The sequence below is a fragment of the Mustela nigripes genome, chromosome X (genome assembly GCF_022355385.1).
Source record: "Mustela nigripes isolate SB6536 chromosome X, MUSNIG.SB6536, whole genome shotgun sequence".
In the NCBI taxonomy this organism is placed as follows: Eukaryota; Metazoa; Chordata; class Mammalia; order Carnivora; family Mustelidae; genus Mustela; species Mustela nigripes.
In genome coordinates this window covers 112,774,765-112,792,233 of record NC_081575.1, presented here as the reverse complement: position 1 = coordinate 112,792,233, position 17,469 = coordinate 112,774,765, and the positions used below count along the sequence as shown (strand labels likewise).

Here is a 17,469-nt window from a genome sequence, read left to right as displayed (position 1 = left end):
ATTTATTTACTCTTCAGCTCCTGGGACTGAGGCTCCATCACCTTCTCTGAGCTTTGCAAATTTACCCACAGCTGGAGGCCGTGGGCCCGCTCTTTGGAGCAAGGGTTCTCGGCCTACAGAATGCCAAGGCCCAAGGTTATCCATTGCACACAGCAGACCAACAAGAAGGCAATGGAACCCAGCCTCTAACATTCTGCGCCTGGGGCAACGATGTCACGGGGACTAAGCGGGACACCTCACAAGGGCTACTCTCAGGAAAGCCCCCCAGCCTCATGCGGAGCATCAAAAGCGATAAAGACAATAACTGAAGCCATTTCCAGGACCCTAAAAGCTGCGCACGCTTCCTCACACGAGCTCAAAGCATCAGACCCAACTCTCACACAAATGGAAGAACCCTAGTCCTCTCTTTGGCGTCCCTGAATCTTAGACTGAGCTCCAGACCGGGAGCACTCTCGCAAGGGACACCTTAGGGAGGAAGCACATGACTGGGCTTGGGGAGAAGACAAGTATCAAGGCAGTTCTGACACAGAGCTCCAGCACGGGATGAACCTTCAGAGATGGCCGAAATGCAGCCGAGGTAGCCCAGGTAGCCCAGGTAGCCGAGGTAGCCAAGGTTGCCGAAGTAGGGGAGCATTTCTAACACCACAGCGGCTAGCCTTTAACTGAGGGCCACACCCCAGGAGGGAGCACAGTCCTGGGAGAGACTGTTCTGGCAGAAGGAGGCGGAGCCTAGCGGTACAGGGCAGAGCCTAGGACGGCAGGAGGGAGAGTCTAGGATAATTGCCTCTGAGAGCCCGGGGTAGCCCATATTCACAGCACCTGGAGGCCAAGGGCATCTGTCCATAGATACACACAGATGCTCTATGCTGCCAGTCACCGTGCACAGGAGAATCGTCTCAGCTTGCTCCCTTCTGCTCATGGAGCCCTCACTACCCGGAGAAGTGGCAATTGCCCTTGCCGTTGTGCAGAGTCTTCAAGCATGTGTTTGTTTCTTTATGGAGAGCTACCAGGGGCCCGGGGACAGCCCCAAACACTAAGGCCAGGATCCAGGGATGAAGCGATGGGACGTGCAGGCAGCCTTCCCGCCTGCCCTAGCTTGGCTTCTGCCACGGAAATCCCGAGACTAGGAGTGAAGGCCAACTATTTAGCGGGGAAGTGCCGCAGAAAGCGCAAGTGACCAAAGCAAAAGCCAGCTCAGAAAGGGAGAAAGCTGAAAGGCGGTGGGAACAAGCAGGTGCCACCAGTGCCCCAAGTCCAGCCGAGGTAGCTGAGGTAGCCGAGGTGCCCCAGGTAGCGGAGGTGGGGAGCTTTTCAATCCCCACAGGGGCTAGCCATTAACTGTGGGCTACGCCCTAGCGGGGGGAGCACAGTCCTGGGAGAGGGGGCTCTGGCAGCAGGATGGGGAGCCTAGCAGGACAGGGCGGAGCCTAGGACGGCAGGAGGCGGAGTCTATGATTGATGCCTCTGAGAGCTCCCTGGTAGCCCTTATTCACAGCACCTGGAGGCCATGGGCATCCGTCCATAGATACACACGGAAAACCCTAGGCATCCACTCACTGTGCACAGGTGAGGATTCTCAGCTTGCTCCCTTCCGCTCATGGAGCCCTCACTACCTGGAGAAGCAGGAATAGCCCTTGCCCTCGTGCAGAGTCTTCAAGCATTTGTTTGTTTCTTTATGGAGAGCTACCAGGGGCCAAGGGGCCCACCCCAGACACCAAGCCCGGGTCCAGGAATGAAGTGATGAAACGTGGAAGGCAGCTTTCCCCCCTGTCCTAACTTGGGTTCTGCCACAGAAATCCCGAGACTAGGAGTGAAGTGCCTCAGAAAGCGCAAGCGAAGAAGGCAACAGGCAGCTCAGAAAGGGAGAATTCTGAAAGGGGGTGGGAAGCAGCAGGTGCCATCCTGGGTCACTCGGGGCTCGCGGAGTGGGGGGCAATCTGCAGGTGGGTGCACGGAGGAGAGGGGAAGCTAACGGCTTTACCACCAACTCCCATCCCTCTTTGACAAGAATTCCTCTGGGGGTGTCCAGTGCCCAGCACACCCGGCTGCAGGGAGAGCCACTGGCAGAGCAGCGGCGCGGGAGATGGCAGCCGCGTGCACGCGGGGACTGCTGCCACCTGGACCCGGGCGTGGGGCACAGGGCCAAGGTGCAGGCCACCAAGAGCTTCTTCCTCAAGGCCCTCTAGCGGAGGGAAATCCTTAGACAATTAGACACATAATCTATGGCATCGGATTGTACTTGGCACTGGGGTGAGTGAGGGGGCACCACGGGCATCTGTGAGAGCCCATGATATGGCCCGCCTCTTCCAGCCAGCTGACCCGAGGGCCGAGAACCTTCAGGCTCGGACCCAGACAGGGAATACGAAGTGACCCGGGGAAGGGCGAGAGGAACGGGAGTCCATCCAGGGGGAACAGCACGTAAAAAGACTCAGACCAGAACAGGCAATATCTGTTCCCAGATCTGCAAGCCCAGCACAGAGCAGAGAGTTTTCTGGCACTAAATCTGAATAGACTTCCATCTTCTATTTGACCAGACCGATGACACCTTCTAGTACAGGGGTCTGCATACGACAGCCCAGGGGCCAAATCTAGCCCGCCGCTTGATTCTGTACATAACATCTACTGACCCAGAGACATGCCCATTCAGTGACATGCTGTCTGTCGGCTCGCGCTGTGAAGGCAGGACGCAGTGCTGACCACATCTGGGACCACGGGATCCACGCAGCCTAAAATACATGCCATCCACGGATGACAGGAGATACTCACTGATCTATGTCCTGCTCCAACAACACATGAAGATCTCAGCATTCCCTCCACCGCGCTTCCCTCTGAGGGCAGCTGTTGGGGTTCTCAAGGACTTGGCATCCTATTCATTTTCCTCTTTTGTTCACAATTTATCTGTCCATGTTTTCAATCTACTTTTTATACCTTGCTTATCCTTTTCTAGGTATAACCTAATTTGGCAGGAACATTCTTACTATGTCAGCCCACCCATCGGATTTGGAAGGGGAGAGATTTCTCTTTTCGTACTTGCTATTGACCACCTCTGAGGCCCTGCACAGCTTTCTTGACATCTTTAAATCCCTGTTCTCTTATTCTTTTAAGGTTTTATTCATTTGTTTGAGAGAGAGAGATCCTTCAAGGGGGGGGGGGGGGAGATGACTCCCTGCTGAGCAGGGAGCCCGATTCTGCACTCAATCCCAGGACCCTGGGATCATGACCTGATCCAAAGGCAGATGCTTAATCACTGAGCCACCCAGGCGCCCTCTAAATGAAATCTTAAGGGCCATTTCAATATACGTGCCTGGCCAAAGCCTTGTGCTTTGGTTGGCGTGATGAGGGCAAAATCTCTTGATGGCCACCATGAATCTCGTATCCCCTGAAGGGAAGTCCCTAGGACCCCGGAACCCTAAAAACCCAGAATAAAAAGTAGCCCAGGAAAGAGAATGAGTCACTAGGCATCTGTCTGAATTCAGCTGCCTACCTGTGCGTACGTTCTGGGATGTCCTTTGAATGTCCTTTTTTTAAAATTATTATTTAAGACTGTATTTATTAATATGACAAAGACAAAGCAAGAGAAGGAACACAAGCTGGGGGAGCTGGAGAGGGAGAAGCAGGCTTCCCGCTGAGAAGGGAGCCTGATGGTGGCTCCATTCCAGGACCGTGGGATCAAGACCCAAGCCGAAGGCACCTAACGACTGAGCCACCCAGGCAACCCCCGGCCCCACAGAGTAACTGTTTTAAGCATTTCTGTGCCCCCAGTCCAAACTCAATGGCCGTTAGGTAAGACTTCGAGTAGGAACAGGAGAGCCCAGATCCCTTTCCCCGAATGGATCAGGATTACCTGAAGGCGCACTGAACCTTTCCGAGTCCCTGAGTCCCTACCTCTTTGGGACTTCGCCCGAGGGGACACCCTGCCAGGCTTCCTTCCCTACTTCCTTTTGCTGTTCTGTAGGGGCGCTTCCTTTTCAGTCACCCACACAGGAATTCCCAGCTCAAAGGGTCTGCCTCTGGGAAATGCCACCAAAGAGACCACACGACCCGGCTCACCACCCAGCTTGCGTTACCTCGAACCATCGCCAACCTGCCCGCAGTTCTCCCGGACAGCTCTCGAACACGGGACTGGAGCCACCCCCTTATCCTACCACAAATGTGTCCATGAACTGTAGACTCCATTGTCCTTCCTTGGGTAAATAGGTGGGACCCAAATCCTAAATATTATAAAGTGGGAGTTGAGAAGAATGTACAGGGTATGGCATGTGTGGGTTAAATAAATGTTCCATTAAAAAAATAACCTTTCTATGGGGTAGTTGTGTGCTTTCTTTCCTCATCTGGGCATAAATGATGTAAATAAATCTTCAGGGACTGGAGTTGGTTTGGGTGTTGGTCTCTCAAAGGCCTGCTTTTTGACCACATTTTTTTATATGAGCTTGCTTTCTAGAAATTTCCCTAACAGTATGGGGTTTGCATGTTGCAAAAAAAAAAAAAAAAAAAAGAAGAATTCTGGGTTTCCCTGGGTTGCACTACTTCTACTACCCCTAAAGCAAGGCCACCCATGGGATACAAGGTGGGATCCACTGGCAGGCCCGGGGACCCCACTAGGGCCAGCTTCATGTGACCGCACACGGCGGCTTTCCCAAACACCGAACCAAGCGACTCACCTTTACTCCCAGGGATTCTCTAGAAAGGACGGCAATCGTCACACCATCCTGCCTGGGTTTGGGGATTTCTTTACTCTTCAACTCCTGGTACAGTGGCTCCATCACCTTCTCTGAGCTTCACAAATTTACTCACACCTGGAGGCCGGGGGCGGGCTCTTCGGAGCAAGGCATCTTGGACTGCAGAATGCCACGGCCCAAGGTCATCCACTGCAAACAGCAGACCAATAAGAAGACAATGGAACCCAGCCTCTAACATTCTGCGGGTAGGGCAATGATATCACGGGGACTAAGTGGGGCACCGCACTAGGGCTGCTCTCAGGGACCCCCCAGCCTCGTGGGGAGCAACCAAAGCAACAAAGACAATAGCTGAAGCCATTTCCAGGATCCTGAATGCTGCGCACTCTTCCTCACGTGCACTCAAAGCATTAGGCATGAATCACACAAATGGAAGAACCCTAATCCTCTCTTTGGCGTCCCGGAATCTTTGACTGAGCTCCCAGAGGGGAGCACTCTCGGGAGGTACACATTAGGGAAGAAGCACATGACTGGGCTTGGGGAGAGCCAAGCAGCAATGCAGTTCGGACACAGAGCTCCAGCGCGGGATGAACCTTCAGAGATGCCCCAAATGCAGCCGAGGTAGCCCAGGTAGCCCAGGTATCCAAGGTAGGGGAGGTGGGGGAGCATTTCTATCCCTACAGGGGCTGGTCCTTAACTGTGGGCCACGCCCCCTTAGGGAGCTCAGTCCTGGCTGCGGATGCTCTGGCAGGAGGGGGCAGAGTCTAGCAAGACGGGGCGGAGCCTAGGACGGCAGGAGGCGGAGTCTAGGATTGAAGCCTCTGGAGCCAGTGGTGGTCCTTATTCACAGCACCTGGAAGCCATGGGCATCAGTCCATAGATACACACAGATGCTCAATGGCGGCCAGTCACTGTGCACAGGTGACTCAGCTTGCTCCCTTCCGCTCTTGGGAGTCCTCACTACCTGGAGAATCGGGAATTGCCCTTGCGGTTGTGCAGAGTCTTCAAGCATGTGTTTGTTTCTTTAAGGAGAGCTACCAGGGGCCCAGGGACCGGCCCTAGACACTAAGCCCAGGATCCAGGGATTAAGCGATGAAACATGGCAGGCAGCTTTCCCGCCTGTCCTAGCTTGGCTTCTGCCACGGAAATCCCGGGACTAGGAGTGAAGGCCAAGTATTTATCCGCGAAGTGCCGCAGAAAGCGCAAGCGACGAAGGCAAAAGCAAGCTCAGAAAGGGAGAAAGCTGAAAGGCGGTGGGAACAAGCAGGTGCCACCTGTACCCCAAGTCTAGCCGAGGTAGCCAGGGTAGCCAAGGTAGCCCAGGTAGGGGAGGTAGGGGAGCTTTTTGATCCCCACAGGGGCTAGCCATCAACTGTGGGACACGCCCCGGGGGTGAGCACAGTCCTGGGAGAGGAGACTCTGGCAGGAGGGGGCGGAGCTTATCTGCAGGGGCAGAGCATAGGAAGGCAGAAGGCGGAGTCTAGGATTGTTGCCTCTGAGAGCCTGTGGTACTCCATATTCACAGCACCTGGAGGCCATGAGCATCCGTCCATAGATACACACGGATGCTCAATGGCATCAAGTCACTGTGCACAGGTGACTCGTCTCAGCTTGCTCCCTTCCACTCATGGAGCCCTCACTACCTGGAGAACCGGGAATTGCCCTTGCTGCTGTGCAGTCTTCAAGCATTTGTTTGTTTCAAGGAGAGCTACCAGGAGCCCAGGGCCCGGCCGCAGACACCAAGGCCAGGATCCAGGGATGGAGCGATGGAACGTGGCAGGCAGCTTTCCCGCCTGTCCTAGCTTGGCTTCTGCCACGGAAATCCCGGGACTAGGAGTGAAGGCCAAATATTTACCGAGGAGGTGCCACAGAAAGCACAAGCGACAAAGGCAAAAGCAAGCTCAGAAAGCAAGTTCTGAAAGGGGGTGGGAACAAGCAGGTGCCACCTGTGCCCCAAGTCCAGCCGAGGTAGCGGAGGTAGGGGAGCTTTTGGATCACCACAAGTGCTAGTCCTTAACTGTGGGCCACGCCCCAGGGGGGGAGCACAGTCCTGAGAGGGCGAGCTTTTGCAGGAAGGGGCGGAGCTTATCGGCAGGGGGCGGAGCCTAGAACAGCAAGAGTTGGAGTCTAGGATAGAAGCCACTGAGAGCCCATGGAAGTCCTTATTCACAGCACCTGAAGGCCATGGGCATCCGTCCATAGGTACACACGGATGTTCTCTGGCCTTCAGTCACTGTGCACAGGTGACTCGTCTCAGCTTGCTCCCTTCCACTCATGGAGCCCTCACTACGTGGAGAAGCGGGAATTGCCCTTGCTCTTGTGCAGAGTCTTCAAGCATGTGTTTGTTTCTTTATGGAGAGCTACCGGGGCCCAGGGCCGGGCCGCAGACACCAAGGCCGGGATCCAGGGATGGAGCGATGGGACGTGCAGGCAGCTTTCCCGCCTGCCCTAGCTTGGCTTCTGCCACGGAAATCCCGAGACTAGGAGTGAAGGCCAAATATTTAGCGGGGAAGTGCTGCAGAAAGCACAAGCGACAAAGTCAAAAGCCAGCTCAGAAAGGGAGAAAGCTGAAAGGCGGTGGGAACAAGCAGTGCCACCTGTGCCCCAAGTCCAGCCGAGGTAGCTGAGGTAGCCGAGGTACCCCAGGTAGCTAGGTAGGGGAGCTCTTTGATCCCCACAGGGGCTAGCCATTAACTGTGGGCCACGCCCCATGAGGGGAGCACAGTCCTGGGAGAGGCTGCTCTGTCAGGAGGGGTTGGAGCATATCAGCAGGGGCGGGGCCTACAATAGCAAGAGGCGGAGTCTAGGATTGATGCCACTGAGAGCCCGGGGTAGCCCATATTCACAGCACCTGGAGGCCATGGGCATCCGTCCATAGATACACACGGATGTTCTCTGGCCTTCAGTCACTGTGCACAGGTGTCTCGTCTCAGCTTGCTCCCTTCCGCTCATGGAGTCCTCACTACCTGGAGAAGCGGGTATTGCCCTTGCTCTTGTGCAGAGTCTTCAACATTTGTTTCTTTATGGAGAGCTACCAGGGGCCCACGGGGCTGGATCCCAGGATCACGGGATCATGACCCCAGCAAAGGCGCTTAACGACTCAGCCACCCAGTGCCCCACCCCCTGCCTCACGGAGTAACTCTTTTAACCATTTCTGTGCCCCCAGTCCAAACTCAAAGGCCGTTAGGTAAGACTTCGAGTAAGAACATGAGAGCCCAGCTCCCTTGCCCCGGGTGGGTCAGGATTACCTGAAGGCGCACTGAACCTTTCCGAGTCCCTGAGTCCCTGTCCTCTTCGGGACTTCGCCCGAGGGGTCACCCTGGCTGGCTTCCTTCCCCCCTTCCTTTTCTGTTCTGTAGGGGCGCTTCCTTTACAATCTCCCACACGGGAATTACCAGCTCAAAGGGTCTGCTTCTGGGAAACGCCACCTAAGAGACCACACGACCCGGCTCACCACCAAGCTCGCCCTTACCTCAAACCATCAGCCAACCTGCCCGCAGTTCTCCCGGACAGCTCACGAACACGGGACTGGAGCCACCCCCTTTTCCTACCACAAATGTGTCCATGAACTGTAGACTCCATTGTCCTTCCTTGGGTAAATAGGGAGTTGAGAAGAATGTACAGGGTATGGCATGTGTGGGTTAAATAAATGTTCCATTAAAAAAAAACCTTTATGTGAGGTAGTAGTGTGCTTTCCTTCCTCAGCTGGGCATAAATGATTTAAATAAATCATCAGGGACTAGAGTTGGTTTGCGTGCTGCTCTCTCAAAGGCCTGCTTTTTGACCACAATTTTTATATGTGCTTGCTTTCTAGAAATTTCCCTAACTCTATGGGGTTTGCATGTTACCAAAAAAAAAAAAAAAAAAAAAAGAGGAATTCTGGGTTCCCTTGGGTTCCATCACTTCTGACACCTCTAAAGCAAGGCCACCCGCGGGATACGAGCTGGGATCCCCTGCAGGCCTGGGGATCCCACTGGGGCCAGCCTCACGTGACCGCACAAGGCGGCTTTCCCAAACACGAAACCGCATGGCTCACTTTTACTCCTAGTGCTTCTCCAGATATGACGGCAACTGTCACACCATCCTGCCTGGGTTTGGGGATTTCTTTACTCTTCAGCTCCTGGGACTGAGGCTCCACCACTTGCTCTGAGCTTTGCAAATTTACCCACAGCTGGAGGCCCTGGGCCTGCTCTTCCGCGCAAGGGTTCTCCGCCTGCAGAATGCCAAGGCCCAAGGTCATCCACTGCACACAGCAGACCAACAAGAAGGCAATGGAACCCAGCCTCTAACATTCTGCAACTGGGGCAATGATGTCACGGGGACTAAGCGGGGCACCTCACAAGGGCTGCTCTCAGGGACCCCCCCCCCCCCTGCCTCGGGGGGAGCATCTAAAGCGACAACGACAATAGCTGAAACCATTTCCAGGACCCTAAAAGCTGCGCACGCTTCCTCACTTGAACTGAAAGCATCAGACCCGACTCTCACACTGATGGAAGAACCCTAGTCCTCTCTTTGGCGTCCCTGAATCTTAGACTGAGCTCCAGACCAGGAGCACTCTCGGGAGGGACACCTTAGGGAGGAAGCACATGACTGGGCTTGGGGAGAAGCCAAGCAGCAGTGCAGTTCGGACACAGAGCTCCAGCGCGGGATGAACCTTCAGAGATGCCCCAAATGCAGCCGAGGTAGCCAGGTAGCCCAGGTAGCTGAGGTAGGGGAGCATTTCTAACCTCCCAGTGGCTAGCCATTAACTGTGGGACTCGCCCCAGGAGGGAGCACACTCCTGGGAGAGGAGGCTCTGGCAGAAGGAGGCGGAGCCTAGCGGTACAGGGCGGAGCCTAGGACTGCAGGAGGGAGAGTCTAGGATAATTGCCTCTGAGAGCCCGGGGTAGCCCATATTCACAGCACTTGGAGGCCAAGGGCATCTGTCCATAGATACACACAAATGCTCTCTGGCGCCCAATAACTGTGCACAGGTCACGATTCTCAGCTTGCCCCCTTCTGCTCATGGAGCCCTCACTACCTGGAGAAGCGGTAATTGCCCTTGCCCTTGTGCAGAGTCTTCAAGCATGTGTTTGTTTCTTTATGGAGAGGTACCAGGGGCCCGGGGACCGCCCCCAGACACTAAGACCGGGATCCAGGGATGAAGCGATGGAACGTGACAGGCAGCCTTCCCGCCTGTCCTAGCTTGCTTCTCCCACGGAAATCCCGAGACTAGGAGTGAAAGCCAACTATTTATCGGGGAAGTGACGCAGAAAGTGCAAGCGACGAAGGCAAAAACAAGCTCAGAAAGGGAGAAAGCTGAAAGGCAATGGGAACAAGCAGTGCCACCTGTGCCCTAAGTCCAGCGGAGGTAGCTAAGGTAGCTGAGGTAGCTCAGGTAGTGGAGGTAGGGGAGCTTTTGGATCCCCACAGGGGATTGCCATTAACTGTGGGCCACGCCCCGGGAGGGGAACACAGTCCTGGGAGGGCGGGCTCTGGCAAAAAAGTGGGCAGAGCTTACCAGCAGGGGGCGGAACCTAGAACTGCAGGAGGCGGAGTCTAGGATTGATGTCTCTGAGAGCCCATGGAAGCCCTTATTCTCAGCACACGAAGGCCATGGGCATCCGTCCATACATACACACGTATGTTCTCTGGCCTTCAGTCACTGTGCACAGGTGACTCGTCTCAGCTTGCTCCCTTCCACTCATGGAGCCCTCACTACCTGGAGAAGCGGTAATTGCCCTTGCCCTTGTGCAGAGTCTTCAAGCATGTGTTTGTTTCTTTATGGAGAGCTACCGGGGCCCAGGGTCCGGCCGCAGACACCAAGCCCGGGATCTAGGGATAATGGGATGGAATGTAGCAGGCAGCTTTCCCGCCTGTCCTAGCTTGGCTTCTGCCACAGAAATCCCGAGAATAGGAGTGAAGGCCAAGTATTTATCTCGGAAGTGCCGCAGAAAGTGCAAGCGAGGAAGGCAACAGCCAGCACAGAAAGGGAGAATTCTGAAAGGGGTTGGGAAGCAGCAGGTGCCACCTGTGGGTCCCTCGGGGCTCGCGGGGTGGGGGGGAATCTGCAGGTGGGTGCACGGAGGAGAGGGGAAGCTAAGGGCTTTACCACCAACTCCCATCCCTCTTTGACAAGAATTCCTCTGGGGGTGCCAGTACCCAGCACACCCGGCTGCTGGGAGAGCCACTGGCAGAGCAGCGGCGCGGGAGATGGCAGCCGCGTGCGCACAGGGACTGCTGCCACCTAGACCCGGCGTGGGCACAGGGCCAAGGTGCAGGCCACCAAGAGCTTCTTCCTCAAGGCCCTCTAGCAGAGGGAAATCCTTAGAGAATTAGACACATAATCTATTGGCATCGGATTGTACTTGGCACTGGGGTGAGTGAGGGGGCACCACGGGCATCTGTGAGAGCCCATGAAATGGCCCGCCTCTTCCAGCCAGCTGACCCGAGGGCTGAGAACCTTCAGGCTGGGACCCAGACAGGGAATACGAAGTGACCCGGGGAAGGGCGAGAGGAACGGGAGTCCATCCAGAGGGAACAGCAGGTGAAAAGACTCTGAGACCAGAACAGGCAATATCTGTTCCCAGATCTGCAAGGCCAGCACAGAGCGGAGAGTTTTCTGGCACTAAACTGAATAGACTTCCATCTTCTATTTGACCAGACCGATGACACCTTCTAGTACAGGGGTCTGCAAACGACAGCCCAGGGGCCAAATCTAGCCCGCCGCTTGATTCTGTACATAACATCTACTGACCCAGAGACATGCCCATTCAGTGACACGCTGTCTGTTGGCTCGCGCTGTGAAGGCAGGACGCAGTTCTGACCACATCTGGGACCACAGGATCCACGCAGCCTAAAATACATGCCATCCACGGATGACAGGAGATACTGATCTATGTCCTGCTCCAACAACACATGGAGATCTCAGCATTCCCTCCACCACGCTTCCCTCTGAGGGCAGCTGTTGGGGTCCTCAAGGACTTGGCATCCTATTCATTTTCCTCTTTTGTTCACAATTTATCTGTCCATGTTTTCAATCTGCTTTTCATACCTTGTTTATCCTTTTCTAGGTATAACCTAATTTGGCAGGAACGTTCTTACTATGTCAGCCCACCCATCGGATTTGGAAGGGGACAGATTTCTCTTTTCGATCTTGCTATTGACCGCCTCTGAGGCCCCGCACAGCGTTCCTTGACATCTTTAAATCCCCGTTCTCTTATTTTATTTTTTCAAGGTTTTATTTATTTATTTGAGCGAGAGAGAGAGCGTTCATAATGGGGTGAGGCGGACGAGCGAGAAGACTCCCAGCTGAGCAAGGAGACAGATTTGCCCGATCCCAGGACCCTGCGACCATGACCTGAGCAAAGACAGGAGCTTCACGACTGCGTCACCCACCCGCCCTCATTCTCTCAATTTTAAAGATGAGGCAAAAAGAAGACTTACTTTAGAGCGATTATTCATATATAAATGCTTTCAACTTCATGTTCATTGAAATACAATTCAAATATTTGCAGTTAAAATTCCACATACTATGTAAATAATCCCAGAAATTTCTTGACACGGAGTTCAGACTTACGAATTCATCAAGGAATGCCTAAGAATTTCTGTGGATTCTAAGTCTAACATATCTCAGGCAAGCCGAGGATGGTGGCAAGATTTGAGTCACTGTCTTAAGTGACAACACTTCCCCCTGCAAACAAGGTGCAAGACAGCTGAGAAGGCTTCACTGTTGGCTCAGCTCATGATCCCGGGGTCTGGTATCGAGCCCTGTGTCAGGCTCCCTGCTCGGCATGAAGCCCGCTTCTCCCTCTTCCACACCCCCTGCTCGTATTCCCTCTCTCGCTATGTCCCTCTGTCAAATAAATAAATAAAACCTTAAAAAAAAAAAAAACAACTAAGTTGTGGCAAAAGCAGCAGGAAGGTCTAAAAGAGGAGAATGGACACTGGTACACTGAATTTGGCAGTGACGACATCATGAGTGAGCACTGCCTGGTCGGCCTCTGTAGAGGTTTGGCGGATGCTGAGAGAGGCCAACCCCGATATCTGTGAGTGAAGGATGAATTGGAAGCTGAGGAAGTTAAGTCAACCATCCTTGACTATGCATTTGAGGAATTTAAGAGAAAGACCAGTTGGGAACTAAAAAGTGATTGAAGGGGTCATGGAAATCTTGAGAGAATCCAAGCAAACCTGTGTAGGTTTCTAGCCTGAGTGGGAGGATCCACAGGAAGGAAGAGATCAAAAATTGACGGCAGAGAGGGAGGAAAGCATGAGTGTACTGGACCTGGGGAAGAGCAAGCATGCGCGCCCAGAGGTTATTAAACATCAATAATTGCTTGTGGTCGGCCATACCTGCAGGTCTCCTGGGTTCATCTGACCAACATGTCCACAGAAGTCCTCATGGGCCATGCTGCCGCCCTCCAGGAGGTAAGACACCTTTGACAAGACAAGCAGAAGCAAAAGTACGTGTTTGGCAGCTATGAAGAATTGCTCACTTTTCACAGAAAATGTGTTGAGGAAAGTGTCAGGAGTGACTAAGTAGCACAAGCTGAGGGAATGAACCTCCAGTGAGAGCGCCGTGTTAGCCCACACAATGTTTCCGAGAGAATTCCAAATAAGCGCCCCTTCTTCCATGTAGATGCAGCCCTGAGCATATCAGTGCTCATGGCCCGGCGACAGAAGCCCCCACTTGTCCCCTCAGTGTACCATGATGGATCCTAGAGCTCGGGGTGGAAGAGGTGGCCCCCTCTGAAACAGCAGGGCCATGTTACTGAGGCCAATGTCAGCCAGGTGTGTTGGGCGACAGATTTCAGGTCTCCACATCTTCCCCTAAAAGCTGATTCGAGAAATCCAAAGGCAACGGCCTTTCCAACACCAGACACACAAACTCACTTAGGTGCTCCATAAACGCAGGTAAAACGTCAAATGAATCCCTAGAATTAAAGTCAGCTTTTCCAAGGCCGGGTCCGTACACATTGTGTTGTGTTGACAACACAACAAATCCTGTGTTGTCCTGCAGAGTAGCCACTAGCTGCGTGTGGCTATTTAAGCTTAATTAAAGTGAAATAACATAAAAAAAATTCGGCTCTGCTGTTGCACTAGCCACATTTCAAGTGACAAACCCCTGGTTCTCCCCAGGGGTTTTTAGGGAATCAGCCTGCCCACAGAAAGCAAGTCCCTCTGGGCGGGGCCAGCCCCCATGGCAGTGGCCTTCATGGTCTGGCATAGCCAGTGAGAGCTGAATAAAGTCGGCCTAAGTCTCCCTCACACACAGTATTTGGAAGCTCGGCTGCGTGCAGACAGAAGCCACATTCTCCAAGATCAGCTTTAACAGAAATAAGGTATTTTTTTGCGTCTGCCATCTCTCTTACTCTGTCATCTTCTCAACTGGCTCCGAATTCATGCTGAGAAAATAAGCCACCATCTACTCTGCCTCCTCATACCCCAAACAAAGGTCAGTTAAAGACCTGCCTACAGTCAAGCTGTTGCACTCTTATACTGTAGCCTTATAATAAACTGTCTTCTTCCGGAGCCAACTTTATTGGATGCCAGATCCGGAAACCAAAGACTTATACAGAACACTTAAGACCATAGAAATCAGGGCTGGCTGACATTAGGACCCTCCACATGTCATCCTGCCAAACAATGACATTGTACAGAATGGTCTCCCAGCAGGTGACAGGCAGATGGCTACGGAAATTGGAGTCTCTAGGTTGGGATGGTGCCTTTCGTGTGTCACCTTGATTGGGCTAAGGGATGCCCAGATACATGGTAAAATGGAACTTGCTATAGTAATGGCAGCCATGCAACACTGGCACAGGAAGAAAAGAGACCCATTAGCATGGGGAATTTACATATGACAACAGCAATTCCAGATTAGTGGGGCAAGGATGCCTTTTCTGATAAGTGGTATCAGAACACAACTGACTGACCATAGGAGTAAAGAGAGTAAGCCCCCACTATAGTGTTCCAAATGGATAAAGACTTAAATGTTAAAAACAGGCTTCTGAGATTTAAATCTATGGAGACAAGTACACAAAATGTCAGCACAATTCTATCTTTGCAGTGTTTATTATGGTAGTAAAAAGATGGGAACAATTGGATGATGGGTCTACTCACCTAATTATGGTACAGCCACACAAGGGAATATTACACAACTGTTAAAAAGAGATGTAGATCTCTATTCACTGACAAGGATAAATGAGATACTATTTAATCAAAAAAAGCAGGTTACTGAACAGCAATTTTATTTAAAGAGGTCACATACAGTGACGGGTTTAAATGGGTTCATTTAAAGAAAATTGTAGCTCATCATTAGTGTGCATGGAAATGCCCGGATGAACACACCCAAATGTGGACAGTGGTCACCCCCAGATTGTGGGAATTGCAGGTACATTTTATTATAACCTCTTTCCACTTTCCTGAGAGTTTGGGCCTTCTGCAATGAGTAGTTTACTTTTTTACAACGGAAACAACTTTATCTCACAAAGTTATAAAGATGCTACCGCTAATCGGTGAATGAAAAGAAGTGAGATGCTTTATTCTGCAGAGATGCTGGCATCCGTTCCCTCTTTAGGGGACCTGGGGCTGGCGAGGAAGGCCATGAGACAGAAGGGAAAATACAAAGAACCGGAAGAATGGCGCAGTACTGTGTGAGACGGCAATGTAGCTGGCTCTGCCTTTAAAACGCTGCTAGGAAGAAAAGACCTAAAATTACTAGGAAGCCAAAATAGGAATGAAGCACTTAGGACCTCGTACAAAGCTTAAAAATTGAAGAGAACAAATAAAAAGCTTCCAAATCTCCAAAAACCAGTCAAACTAGAAGGAGCAGTGTCTAGAATTGCTTTCCTTTTCCTGTTACGCATGCATTTTGAATTAAAATAGCTGCATAATAAAGGCAATTTTCATTCTGTTTGGGCTGAAGCTTTGGGTTCTCAAAAGGAGTCTCTTTCAAATCTTATTCCTTCCATCCCCAAAGTCCTTTCAATTATCCCAAACTAGGGCCTTTCAAGTTGTTAATCATCTAAAAATATGGCAGGCAACTTTAAAAAGTAAATTGCGGTGAGCATGACTTATCTAAAGATGAAAACTTACGCAGACACCAAGAGGTTTTGCGCACGCCTGTGTTACAAGTTTTATTTTAGAAAGAAATGTCAACGCTGTTTCTAAAACACAGAAGACGCTTATCTCCACGTGTTCTCTACTTTTTCAGTGTGGATGTCCTCTTTTCTCTGGTAATACAAAAGTAAACACCATTTATTTTAGAGAAATCTGGTCAATGAAGCTTTACAGAGTTCATAATGCCTGCCTTTTACTACTTAAAAACGACTTTGAGCCATTAGGAGGGAAAAAAAATTAGAAACCAATGACCCCCGTATTTATGGTTGTCTTTTATTTTATTTATTTATTTTGCGTAAGTGCTGTAAATGCTACACTGAGACCTTCAGTATAAATTAATGCCTGCGGAGGATTTTTTTTTTTTTTTAACTCAGGCAGGATTCTGAGAGCTGACACAACCCAGATGATTTTTCAGGACATTCCATAATCGCAAACACCTGGAGAATGGCCGTGGGTGGTTGATGGAAATGGGAGTGTTATGTTTAAACTCAAGAGTTGCGTGTGTCTCATTAAGAAATCTGTAATCTGAAACAGGTGTTTTCTTAAAGGACCTGCCATGCACCCTGGTCCTCCATCAATCCACTTCCTCCTTCTTAGTCCTGAACTTTCCATGGATCTTAATGAAACATTTCTGCTTCCTTGTCAGTTCCTGCTTCTCGGCGCGTTTGTATATTTGGGAGGACAGAGACCCAACACCAAAACAGGAACGAAAGAAAAGTGGCACTTGCCATGTGACATTTAAGAGCTCTTAATTAATTCTGAAGAATTACAGTACAAGAGAGAGTAAAGTTTGTTGTTTCCTTCTGGCTGGTATTTAGAAGGCTGAGTCTGATGATCTCATTCAATGTTTCTAGGTGCAAAACTCTTTCTTGAAAGCAAAGCATTTATATTATAGATAAGACCGTGTTTACTTTTAATTTCCATGGGCCTCAAATGGTGTGTTTTTTTTTTTTTTTCTATCGGTAGCTGAGTAGGAAAAAGAGAAAAACAAAACACAAACCATGGCTTGAGGCTATGGCTGTTCAGAGAGGCCAGCAAGGAACATATCGCATAATAGAAGCGGCTAGCAGCTCTTCAAGTATGGAAACAAAATGTTCGAATCCATACAAGTAAGGACCCACGTTATTTTACAAAAATATTTTAATTACTTGGGCAATCACGGAGACTGCTGGAGTACCACCCCACTAAGCTCACCCAATCCCGGCCCCACAGAAACCTTCACAAGGGCCAAAAGGCTGTTTTAAAAAGAAAACATAACCAACACCGTTTAGGTATTCAGCCAAGAATTTTTTATAAAAAAGCGCTACTGGGTCCTCCCTTGCCATTTCCTGCTCCAACCCTGCCCTGGGGGGGGGGGGGGGGAGGAGGGGCGGCCAATGCTGCAGGGACTGCCTCAGCACTGCCCCCTGCTGGTGGGCCCCGGCCCTGGGGAACCACTCGGGCTCTGGGGCCGGGGCTGGAAGCTAAGGCTTGCCATTGACCAGGTGTGAGATGTGGAGCCATGTCCTTTAACGTCGTGGAGGCTCGGTTTCTTTGGGTACAGCCGGGGCCTAGGAGAGGAACTCAGCAAGCGTGTGAGTACTAAATGCGTAACGTTGACAAAGCGCCTGGCACCTAAGGGTTCAGTAAGTTCTAGAACGGGCACACGTGCCACACTTCTGCTGCCAGAGATCCCATCCGTGGGTCTTCCCTCATG

General features: G+C 51.6%; 1 protein-coding gene across 1 annotated transcript in view; it reads right to left on the bottom strand.

Moving 5' to 3' along the window:
- PIR (pirin) overlaps positions 1-17,469 on the bottom strand; it is a 112,777-nt gene that overhangs the window by 70,208 nt on the left and 25,100 nt on the right. The window contains exons 3-4 of the mRNA XM_059385630.1: positions 13,008-13,091; positions 8,713-8,919 (exon numbers count right to left, since the gene is read on the bottom strand). Coding sequence (XP_059241613.1) covers positions 8,713-8,919; positions 13,008-13,091 — 291 coding nt within the window. The remainder of the gene's footprint in view (positions 1-8,712; positions 8,920-13,007; positions 13,092-17,469) is intronic.